This window comes from Cygnus atratus, chromosome 5 (genome assembly GCF_013377495.2).
Source record: "Cygnus atratus isolate AKBS03 ecotype Queensland, Australia chromosome 5, CAtr_DNAZoo_HiC_assembly, whole genome shotgun sequence".
Lineage (NCBI taxonomy): Eukaryota > Metazoa > Chordata > Aves > Anseriformes > Anatidae > Cygnus > Cygnus atratus.
Window position 1 is genome coordinate 59,922,441 of NC_066366.1, and position 12,590 is coordinate 59,935,030.

Here is a 12,590-nt window from a genome sequence, read left to right on the forward strand (position 1 = left end):
AATGTTAAGAAACTTCTCACTGCTTCAATCTGTATTTCCTGGAACTCACATGCTATTATCTCTCCAAGTCTCCCCAACATAGAGAGATCTCTTAGAAAAGCTTTGTAACACAAGTGTCCTGTATATTTATTGTGCTTCTGCATTTAGCCATCTTTAAGAATACCATTTCTCACAAAGGAATATTTTGCTAAACTAGAACATACTGGAAGTGTGTTTAAATGGAGTTCAGTTAGCCCCACAACCAGAATTAGGCTTCCATTGTAAAATACTGCACTTTAAAAAGCCCTGGCAATTGGCCAAGGTGGAGTTTTAAATTGCTGAGAAACATTGAAATTTAAAAGAATGCACTAACGTAGATATATTCAGAGGATTAAAAAGTAAAGCTAGAGGGAGTACACACATATTTCTAATTTTATGTTCACCATGCTGTGCTTCTACAGCCTACAGAAAGGAAAGTTATTCACCTGTTACAGGCTGTTAGAGCGATGCTCTCCATCTTGGATGGAGGTAGCATGCCAAAGGATATTTCCATTCAGGATTATACAAGGGGTTTTTCTATAGGGTTCAAATTTACATGGAGAGCACAAGCAAAAAGCTGCACTGAGCAGTCCCTGCAGAGAACTATATGAGCTCTTTCTCATCCCTCTCCTCCTCCCTTACACCTCATTTAAGGGTAATTTTTAAGTCTTGCCTTAAAACTCAGCTGTGACCTATGTGGGGCCAGGACTGAGCTTGTACAGGGATCAGTAACACACGGCCATGAGCACCAGCACATGCTGCATAAGCAGTCCTATTCTTCATTTTCCTCAACATGGTACCTTTACAACTGGTTCACTCATGAGGGGCCATCTTCTGTTCTGTGCTGTGTGTCTACATCCAGTAGCTGCACATGTGCTTCTCTCCCCCTCAGGCTCAACTTAAGGTATGAACTCCTTTAGGTATGAAATGTTTCCCCTGAAAACACTACAGTTTCCTTCTTCAGGTCCCTCTAGCTCTCCTGCAATGAACAAACCTGACTGTTAGCTGGCAGTGACTTTTAGATGCAATGTGATTCAAACTGTACAAAAATTAAACCGGCCACACTCAGACCCATTTCCCAAGAAGTCAGGGCTCCAAATTAATCAGAAAACAAGAACATTCCCAATGGCTGTGCCATCCCCACAAACCCCTGTTGAGCTCTGCAACACTACAGGAGGCTTTTTCTTGCCTTGTAAAATGCGAGAACGGGACCAGCAGCTTTGGTTTCTTCTGGTGCAAATCTGCCTTAACCCAGCTGAAGTAAAAGGAGAGGCTCTGTTATCCTGGGTAGTGCCAGCACAGCAGCCCTGATCTAGAAAATCAACAGTACAACAAAGACACCTTGTGGCTGTCCCGCAAACTGCACAGGAGACAAAGAAAACTTACCAGCCAGAAAGCGAATTTGACCGCACGAATGCCTGTGGTCTGCTAACAACCTTCACACTTAGTACCTGGCATATACTTAAGTATAATTAACACTAGAAAGCTCTTTCAAATCACCTAGGATAAACAAACAAACAAAAAGATATGATATTCTAGTTTAAAAAAATTAAAACATACAGCTAATAGAAATGTGATGTTTGTTTTCAAATTTAGCATAGAAAATTTTAGAAATAAATAAATAAATACCTACCTTCAGTAGCCATTTAATTTAACCTGAAAGGTGAAAATGCTATGGAAAATTTACCAAGTCTGGAAGTAAGCTCTGATATTAGAAATAGTACTCTAAACATCTAAGTCCTTTAATTTCAGAGTAATATGGTAAATTACCAACAATTACTTTTAAAATTGTTAGAATTTTATTAGAAATGAGCAAATATATAACATGTCTATAATTTTGTCATGTATACCAGTGCAATCTTATATTTTTTAAAAATAATCTGAAAAGTGAAATGCATTTTTTCTAAAAGATGCAATATTGAAGTCCATAATTTACACTCAGATGTAATTCCATTGCTTTTCCTTACATCAGTGCACGCACACGCACAAATACACACACAGATATAAATGTATATATATGAGACAGGCTGTATAGGTATAGTAAAGGCATGTGTTATAACCAATTTTTGGAATTGTCTAAAACCCTATTTCTGAACAGCAAAGCAAAATTTTGCACAGTAAATTTACCAGCACAAAACCTTGATATGGTACACACTGATTTTGTTGTTGTTTTTTAGTTCCTCACCTTTTCAAGAAAGTGCACTGTACTGTAACCCACGATATTTTCCCAGTTTAGTAAAAATTGAACAGTAATCAGATTATGAAGATCTTAGAAGAAAACACCACTAAATAGTAAAGATGGAGAGATCTGACTCTATGCAGTTTTCCAGTACAAATATGAAGAAATCATATTGAATTCAGACTTCCTGTCTAAATTCAGAAGGTTGACTCCTGATTTATACCGGTGTGAGTTAGAACAAGACAAAGGGATCTCTGTGTCCCAAGGGATCCAGATATTCTACATGTGTGTAAATGGTTGCTTCATTGAATTAAATAATTTCATTACTTAATTGACATTTCATATCATTCATTATGCATTCACAATCACAGCATTAAAATGAAAGTACAAAATGCCGCTTCTGTAACACCACTCAAGGTTGCGTAGTAATCCCGAGGAAGAATTTTCCTGTAATTTCTCTCATGTTCACAGTTACTACTGACTCTTATGGTTGATTTAGCTAGGAGAGGCTACTGGGCTGGCTTCCTGAAAAAAAAAAGAAAAAAAAGAAAAAAAAAGAATTTCAAGTCAAATTTTTTTTTGAATATATATATTAACTTAGAGAATTAATAATACATATTTAGCGTATTTAGTACATTAACATGATACTCAGTCCTGTCATGTGCTCCCATGACTATAGCTTTATTATTCACTCTTAATGGATGAACAGAACATAGGACTTTGCTAAAGTAACTTTGAGATCTACTACTAATATAGATCCAAGATTCTACCATGTACTTCAGTACCTCTCTTTATAAGTATTTTAAAAACTTTTTTTTGTGTGCGCTATGAAGAAATTATTCACTAAAATATCAAATACTGAAATCCTTTAGTATCAGAATTGTAACCATAGCCAGGTATTGCTGTATTAGCCCTGCAGAGCCTAAATATCTTGAGAGTTTTAAACCTGCTGAAAGTCAATTATCGCTTTCTCCGTGTAAACAGGTGATTTAAAAGTGACAAGCAAAGAAATATGCCACTAGTGGTTCATAAACATCCTGCTGCATCTGTTAATTCCGATCCAACTTGTGGATTTCTCTGGATATGGAGAAAGCTTTTAACCCTGTTCCAGTTGTGATAACATAAAAACCACTGACCTAATGCTAGAGAGCACACGACCCACTATGTGACCTGAAAGAACCCTTTAGATAATAACGCATTATCTTATTATCACTCTCATTTACAAGCAGCTGATAGAGTGACCTCCTACTGTTTGGGGCCATGAAAGGATAAAAAGCCAACACTCTTAAAAAAAAAAAACAGGTGTTTTCACTGGAGTCCAAATTATCTGGTTTTGATAATCTCTTTTTGGTGGAATTTGCCTTCTACTGAAATATATAACTACAATATTGAAAATTGAACACACTGAAGCCTGGAAGACAGTCATATTCAGAAAGGCAAAAAAACATTGTTAGTTTTTCTGCTTTGATGTATCAGTGAATCTTCCCTGAAGTTCAAAAAATACTGTCTAAAGACAAATCCTGTACAACAGAAATAAAGAAAAAAATATTGCATTACAGCATTCCTGTTTCATTTTTAATTTAGGGTTGTACGCAGAATTCATCAGTATTTTTAAAAGTTCAATTAAAATAGAAATTAAAAAGCAAACATCAGTAACTTACATGGAAAACACTAAGAGATGCTACAAATATCCTTTAGCTATTCATTATAAAATTAAGAAATTCAGGGAAGATAATATTTCAAAGAAATCTAATGACAGCAATGTAAGAATGCTGTTAAAATACACGAATAGCTTTAACTCTGCCTGAAGCGATGCCATGAGGGAAAAGGAGAAAAAAGGCCTGATCTGTCCTAAAACATCATTTCTTCTTAATCAGGAATGACACGACTACTGTTGCTTTATCAGAGGCAAACATTTACTATAACTACCTCGCTGCCTTTGCCATGTTTTTCTAACTTTAGCATGTTGAATTTATAAAAAGTAAGAATAAATCTGAACCACCTAGACTCCATGCATAGTTCTGCAATATTACAACATGCTGAGAGGAATGGGAAGAGATCAAAGAACATGTGGCACGAGAAGAAATGAAAACACAACTTCTAATAGAGGATGCTTGCTATAACATTTCATCTACCTTATTTTAAACTACATGGCCTCCATGTGAGGGTTGTTTTTATTTATTTATTTTTAAATGTGTGAGGATCAATCTACAACACAGGGAAACAGTCATACACGCTGCTTTAACTGAAGAAAAACCCACTTTATAAGTGAAAAAGAAGTGCCTGTAGAAGGATGCTAAACAGTATGCACTAAAGGTAGAATACATCCCTATGAAGAGGCCAGCTTACATTTAGATTAAGGGGAATTTTATACTGTATAGATCAGTCTTAGTGAGTAACATCACTTCCTCTGACACCTCTGTTTTCTTGTCTGTAACATCTGAGACAGTACAACACTACCTGGTTAAATAAGGTTTAAATAAAGTGTTTCACCTCCAGAGCTTTGGTGATATGGGTCAACAAAAATATATAATCCTTTGGAAACTACTTCTATTACTAAACAAAATTACTAAAAAAACTAGAATTCAGGCAACAGAAAAAAAAGGGGAAAACCAACCAACCAAAAAACAAACAAAACAAACCAAAGCAAAAAACACAAAACAAACAAAATCCCCAAAGTCTTGAGCTAGTGACAGAACAGGGCTAACCATGGACTTAGGAGATATGAGCTTATCTTTGTTAAATGCCTGACTCCATTTAATAATCATTGTTCTAATAGTAAAAATTTTAATTGTTTTCTAGGATGTTTTCCTAGATGCATTGCGAGTTTTATAAGAAGAAAGAGAAAAAATTTTTGGTGGATGTGGAAATCCATATCAGGCAAAGGAAGAAGGAAGCGAGGTGCTTTGGCTCTGACCCCTCCACACCTCCCCTTAACAAAGGAAAGAAAAAGAAGCTGTGCTTAGGGCCAGTGGGAGCCTCACCTGCTGGTATTTTCTCTGTTGCTCTGATTCATTTGGCTGGTCTTAGAAGTAGCACTGTGATGCACCAAATGGTTTAGATTAGTTGATGCTCCTTTGGCTTGCCTAGGAGTTCTTTCTACATAGATGCTTTGAAGATTATATGTTGTAATTCTTGGGTTCCTAGACTTACCTGTAACACAAAACGCACATGGATTTTCTTCCTGTACAACCTAAGCCCATCTACCAGTCATCAGGAATTGCACTCATTCCTCTTTTCTTCTTAATTTTCCTAGCCAGAACAATTATGTTACATTATTTCCTTTCAATTTCTAGCACAGTTTAAGCTCTAGTTTACAGACTGAAATTGGTTAACAAATTAAAAACAACACAACAAAGCTTTTGAAAGGACTGAAGGGATAATTCATCAAATTCAGTCTGAATCACTGTTAGAAGATCCATCCCAATGTGAAGAACACCTGACAAAGACATATATTCTTTCAGAAAAGACAAGCATTTTCCAGCTTTGGGAAGGCTGTTAGAAACTTATGGATTGCAGGAACTTAAGAAACTTAGACCTGCAAGAGTCTTAAGAAAAATAAAAATCTACTTGTTAAAACTGCTCTATTCGGGCCATAGAATATACAGTATGACAGAGTATAACAACATTAAGTATTGCGGAAAGGGAAACAAGTAATGATGTTTGCTTATGCTTACTTTTATTTGATTTATTCGGTAGAAGCTCTTCAAGTTCATGACCAAATGTAAAATCAGGGTCAAAGAAACGGTTAATGTTTTCATTCAGATTCACATTTGCTATTCTGAGAGGAGTTTGTCTTGTAAAATTTGCTGGTAGTGCAGGAAATCCAGAGTCCTTTGGGGAATTTGCAGCTTGGAAATCCTCCATAAGGGGGGAAAAAAAAAAAAAAGAAAAAAAAGATGAAGTGTCTTGGTCTTTATGATAGAAATGTCTTTTTTGTTCATTTGCTTTACAGAAGTATAAACAGTAATCATCAACTTAAAGAACTATAGGATCAGGTCTTCAAATTACTGTTGCGAGCTTGAGGTTTCACTATTGCACTTTCTAGATAAGCTTTCAGGCAAACACAGAAGCTACACAAGTTGTATACCTCAAAAAGAATCAGTAGCTATGAAACCAAAATGCTTGACAGAAAATTGTAAGCCCTTAAGAACAAACCTGTAATGCACTGAAGCTGTTTTTACTGAGAAAGATGGAAAACAGTACATTTTCAAATTTAAATCAACTATAGCAGATGACTGACAGAGGGCTGATAAAAATTCATCTTTGGAAGGTTCTTTATAATATTTAGAAATACTTAGTAGTTCATAAGTCTCACTTTGGGGCTACCACTTTTTGTAGCAACTGATTTAAAGCTCTATGCCAATTTGTTAATTTTGATAAGACTGTGTACACAGTACAACGACAATAGTAATTGATTGCCTGCTGTAAATCATCTGCAATTCAGCAGTGAAAACTTTAAAAAGAGATTTAATCAACAGCATGAAAAGAGAAAATAATATTATGTACAGCGTGTTCTGGTGTCCACCTAAAATAGTACTGAATAAAGTGCTAGCCTACTCTCTGCTGGGAAAATCTCTTTTGAAGCTTAAGATCAAAAGCACTTTTTAAGCTTAAACACCACCATACGGTTTCAATTCTTGCTTTCTAACAAGCACTTTAAAAAGCACAACTAAAATGCAACTGACAAACTTGAAAAATCTTTTGTGTTGTTCCACTTGAATGATCTAATGAGAAAATGGCTCAGTTCTGTTGTAGCTAATGAGGTACAACATCTTCACTGAACCTGAATATAAAACAGAGATTTCTCTAAAGATATAGTCTTAACATGCTTCTATTACTTTACTTGTTCTGCCATGTTTTTATTTAAGTGATGTCCAATGAATGAAAGCACAGGTCAGTTTTGAAATAAAGCATTTACACGTGAAATTACTCAATCTAAAAGTGCTTTGAACTCTTGTATACAAGCATTGTGGCTTCAAGTGGGAAAATGTATTTCACTAGGACACTCCTGAGTCTCCAAACAGAGAGATTAATGTAACTGTGGTAATGCATTCTTGACAGATCAAGTTCTGAAACAGAACCATGTACATGGATTTTAACCTATATGGTTTCGTCAGTAACTTATTATCCATGTTAAGACAGATCTGGCAAAATAATGAAGATACCACTAATATCAGTGCTCAGTAATAGTATTTATTCCACTACCTAGGAAGCTATTATAATGCTAAAAGAGTTGATTTATACAATGACATACTTACACCAAGAAATTTATGACAAGAACTTATAAATTAAGGATCAATATGGGCATAACCCATAGATGGGGAAGCATAACATAAGAGCAAAAGGGTTGCATGTAGTGCAGCAAGTAGTATTTTCAACTCAGCAACAGTTTAGCTGGGTGTGCTGAGAGTACTGTGGCAATAAAAGAAATCTGAAGGAGATAATTAGAGTAGAATAACTTTGTGGTGTAGGTGTCTACTGACAGAGCTTTTCATCTATAAAGAACCATGCAAAGAGGTTTGAGGAAAAGCTGGCCAGGGTGATGAGAATAAAGCCAATCTTACTGAAGCTTCTCATCATCCTTAGTACTTGCGTTTCAAACGTGTAAAAACTGTTTCTGTGCTCCATAAATACGAAAGAGAAATTAAGAGAACTGCCTTATGTAGAGTGGGAACAGACTCTGGATCTCGCCATTTATTTCAACTGATCCTTGTGTGGAAAAGGATGGTTAAACTGCAGTCTTTTGAGCTGCAAGGAAATAATTCTGTTCATCAAACAAATCTCTAGAGAAGTTTCATGCTGTGATATAGAAAACACAGGTCTGCTATGGTGACAACAAACTCTTTCACAGTGAGTGGAGTCCTAGTGATAAAGAGAACCACAGAGACAATGAACCTTCTGTTTGCAGGAGACACGTGCTGAGCTAGCCTTCTCTCTCTTTGCTGTTGTTATAGTTATTATTGTATTTAGAAAACCTAATAGTGAATCCTACAAAAAAATCTCTGTTCCAGTGAGTTTATATTGTAAAATGAGATAAGGCATACCCAATGAATGCAGACAGACTGACAGATGGATGAGCACAAGAAAATAATGAGCAATAAATTTGGTCAGTGTGACAGACAATGGTCAAAGCAGATGCACAACTGTTGTCAAGCTTTCTTCTGGTTCCATGGTCAGTGAGAATTTCAGGGCAGGGTCTGCAGGAGAATAACAAGGTAGCTTGTCCAGGGAGCCCCTTCTCAACAACACAAATACGGCAATGAAAAAGGCTGTTGATTACTGGTAACACTAGTCAGCTCAAGGTATACAATTGCATTTCAAGACATTAGGAGATGACCTCACTGTCAATAAGCACGGTGATATGCAGGACTGAATCACAAAGGTGGAATACATGCACTTCCTTGAGGAGGGACAGGGAGAGCTAACACAAAACAGGCTTATAAGCAAAGGAATAAGTGAAGATTACTATCTGTGCCAAAGTATTTCCAATGGATGCAGATGGTACAAGATAGACTCTTTCAAGACTAGATATGATATTGCATTATCAAAATATAGTTACATTCATAACTATTCTCAACTATCACCAAGAAGAAAAATCGGAATAAACTGCGGCAAGAATCTTATTTACCAAGAAAAAATAGACAGAGAAGTTATAAGTGACTACTGCACCTTGAAATTGTAGTTTAAAACCTTCATGCAGCATTGCTGATACTGCATTATATAATAACATTATGAGTTAAGAGAATTGGCTTTCATTGAAACTTACAAAAATGTATCAAATGCAGACACCCTGCGAAAGCACAAGTACTTAAGAATATGTACATTCTTGTTTACCACAGACATACTTGAATGACATGGGCATTGCTTCTGCTTAACCTTTGCATAAGGTTCATCAAGCCTGCAACTACAAAATGAATTTCTCCCCATGGCCTCATTCCACCTGTGGTCTAGACCATCCAAACGTTGTCTAACTGCATGTATGAACTGAGGGTGAACCAGGCTGGAAAAATGAGTGAATTTGCTAAAGCATAGAACCTCTGGATAAATACAATTTACTACTGGGGGTAAAATTTACATTTCTGGTCAATAAAGTCGATGGTGTCCTGTGTATCTATAGAGAGATGAGCCTGAAGACTAACAGGTCTTACACAGCTTTTAAATGTTTGGTTTGTATTGCAATTTCCTGTCAGAGGCCACTCAATGAAGGTAGCACAACACCCAAATTGTAGGCATCTTCCTGACCAGATGACAGAAAGAACCTGTTACATGTTCTTACGCTCACTAAATTTGGTGATGAAGAAAGGGAGGAGATATGTCTTTTCTTTTTCCTGACTTTACAAAACCTGAGATACGTTCTCTGAAGGAATCTAGAAAGAAATCTATTTTAATGTTACGATAACCACATTAGGCACCCATTATAGGTGACATGAATATTGTCTTTGGAGTTTAAGTAATGATTGCTATACTTGTTCTAGGCGCTGATAGTCAGCTTTCAACCTCTCTTCTGCATTTACTGCTGTTCCATCTAGCACTTGTAGCGCTGGCAGTCGAATAACAAGCAGTGAACGATAGTTTTTCTTGAGAGAAACCTGTATAAAGGAAATATAAATTAACTCCAAAACTGGATCCTTGTCCAATAAGATGATAGTATCTGAGCCACACTACTAAATGTCTGAACAAAACCTTATACCAACTCTTCTCTTCTAGAAACGTAATCCAAACTCGGCATAAATGACTGTACATCTTGAGCAATGGTTTTCAACTTTAAGTACCCATGAACGACTGTACTGACAAAATGGCACGCTGTGGGAATATTTATACCTTTGTCATTGTGTTAGTCTGGACCCCAGCAGCTTCTCACGGCTCTCAGTACATATAAGAATTCAAACGTGCTGTGCTCCCTGTAGAGACGTGACTAGGAAACTTGGCCTTACAGAAGGCCAAGTGTTGAGATGCAGGCTGTACTGGAGACAGAAAGCACTAGCAATATTTTTCTATTTTAATATAAAATGTTACTGAAAAGGAAAGATTATATAATGCCTGAAGTGTGGAACATGGTGGCAGATACTGACACTTACTAATGCACTTGAGACATACTTCTCCTTAATGCCACATTGTATAGGGAAGAGTTGAGACTATCATCTTCATCCCCTTGAGGGGGAAGTCTAGACCTGCAATTTTAAAGAAGTAAAATCTGGAACAGCAATTTCCCAAGAGGAATCGCTATTCTGGCCGTTACTGGGTGACATTCAGTTTGCTCGACATGCTCCTACCATTTCATCATCCATTTCGGAAACCAGTTCATTTACCATTTTGTATAAGCCTCTGAAAGTTGGTTTGAAAAATGTCCTGTGAAAATATTCTTTTGAGTCAATCACTGAAAATAGAGTCCATGACTGCACCATGCCTATCCAACATGCCTATCTTCTCTCTTCCATGTGCTTCTAGCTGCTGCTCTAGACCATAAACTGCAGAATTATAGTAAAAAACTCTTAAGAAGCATTTAGAACTTGGGCTTTCAGGCCAGCCTTCAAGGGTCCATTTATGAAAACAAGCCCTATGAGCTCTATTTTTAACTGAAATTTAGAAAGCCATATTTGTTCTCAAACTAACAATGAAAAAAAACATAGTGTTTATATTTACATTTGATGCTACTTTAAAGCTCAGCAGTGCTAAGATACTTCAATACATAAAGCTGAGATCCTACAAACTTTACACATTTGCCCCCACTGAGTTGCACTTCAGAAATAAAGCCTTTTCTACTGTGTGAAATTAACATCTGTCTTCTGTCCCATAGTCTGTATTCATAAAATCGGAAAGGCTACAGTCTTCTTTACCATGTTCTAGTAGTTTGCTTCCAGAGAGAAAAAAAGGTAAACCAACAAATTCTACACTGAAAAATAGGGGCATGTCTGGAAAGAAAGAAACCTCAAAGTTCCCTTCAGGACTTTTTCAAGGAGTGCTGTGCAAAGCAACAAAAAAGATTGCTATTGAGCCATTTTAAAAATAAAATCAAGTATTTCAGAGATCCTTTAATGTTCTTTGATCTTTCTTCACAGATCTGGCCTGTATTGGAATATTGAAAGGACAGCCCATCACTGCAATACACTCATGCAAACACATGCATTTTAAATTTATCTTGCAGCACTATGAAGAACAGTATGCTGAAGAATAAGTGCCTTCTGATTACAGTAGGGCACTGAGACAGGCACAGTGAGGCAATGTGATCATCATGCATGCTATGAAGCTTTCAACCTTAAAACAGTAACAGCAGAACGAGCAGCTTATGGCGAAATTCTTAATAGTCTCAGTTATTATAAAGCGTGAACACTCTGTGTATGAAGTGAAATACATACCTGGTTTATGTGACAATGCAAACTAACATACTCACTGGATTTCCACGTACTGAGAGCACCTTGAGACTGGGAATAACTTGAAGTTTCTCTAGTTCAGATAACTCCTGTCCAAAAGTTTAAAAAAAAAAATTAAAACAAAATAAACAACAAAAAACAGCAACGCACATCAAGAGTTCTCAGAAATCTTGTAGCTGGTGTATATATTTTGGGGAAAACACAGGTAATTTTACTGAGGCAAATCCACAGAAAAAAATGGGAATTTTTGTCTGAAAATAGTCCACAACATTTAGTTCACTGAATCTACAGCATTAACAAAAATAAACTGTACCTGAATTCTGTTGAAGTCCAGAAAGAGTTTCTGTAATTTTACCAAGGGTTGTAAACTTTTCAGTTCTCGTATTTGGTTTTGCTCTAGATGAAGAGCCAAAAGACCACTCTGTCCAGCAAAGGAGTCTCGTGAAATTATTTTAATGCGGTTATGGTCCAGCACCAACTCCTGCAGAAACTGGAGACCTTCAAGTCCTTTAATTTGGCTGATGTAATTTCCTAACATACCAAGAGTAAATGCATGGAGTTGTCTCTGACGGATTTGGATTCCTTTCTAGCAAAAAATCACCATAAGCAAAAGCAGCTCAAACTTTCTGCACTACTTATTTTTTGTTTTGGACCACTTCAGTGACACTAGAAGACAGTGTATTTGATTTCTTCTGTCTGTGGGCCACATCTATTTAAAGCAAAACAACTTCCTCATTCAAATCTGGGCATCTTGATATGTGAATCATTATCTTCAGTATTGCTTATAGCAAGGAGGAAATTTCTTAGGGTGGAACTTCTCGCTGGCTGTAATCTGACGAACATGTGAAAGACAAGCGTGACACACTAGTGCACTATGGAAGAATTTCACTGTTCAATAGCTAAAGGATCTTGGAACCAGGGCGAGAATTAAAGCTAGAGCATCATTCTTACTGGGGTCATGACCAGAGAAGACTGTCTCCCACAAATCCAAGACACAGAGTGAAGACTGGGCATAAGGG

At 36.6% G+C, this 12,590-nt stretch overlaps 1 protein-coding gene across 1 annotated transcript in view; it reads right to left on the bottom strand.

Annotated features, from left to right (window-relative positions):
* Positions 1-5,177: 5,177 nt before the first annotated feature.
* LRRC9 (leucine rich repeat containing 9) overlaps positions 5,178-12,590 on the bottom strand; it is a 44,270-nt gene continuing 36,857 nt past the window's right edge. The window contains exons 27-31 of the mRNA XM_035551412.2: positions 11,885-12,102; positions 11,592-11,660; positions 9,667-9,789; positions 5,875-6,058; positions 5,178-5,350 (exon numbers count right to left, since the gene is read on the bottom strand). Coding sequence (XP_035407305.2) covers positions 5,178-5,350; positions 5,875-6,058; positions 9,667-9,789; positions 11,592-11,660; positions 11,885-12,102 — 767 coding nt within the window. The remainder of the gene's footprint in view (positions 5,351-5,874; positions 6,059-9,666; positions 9,790-11,591; positions 11,661-11,884; positions 12,103-12,590) is intronic.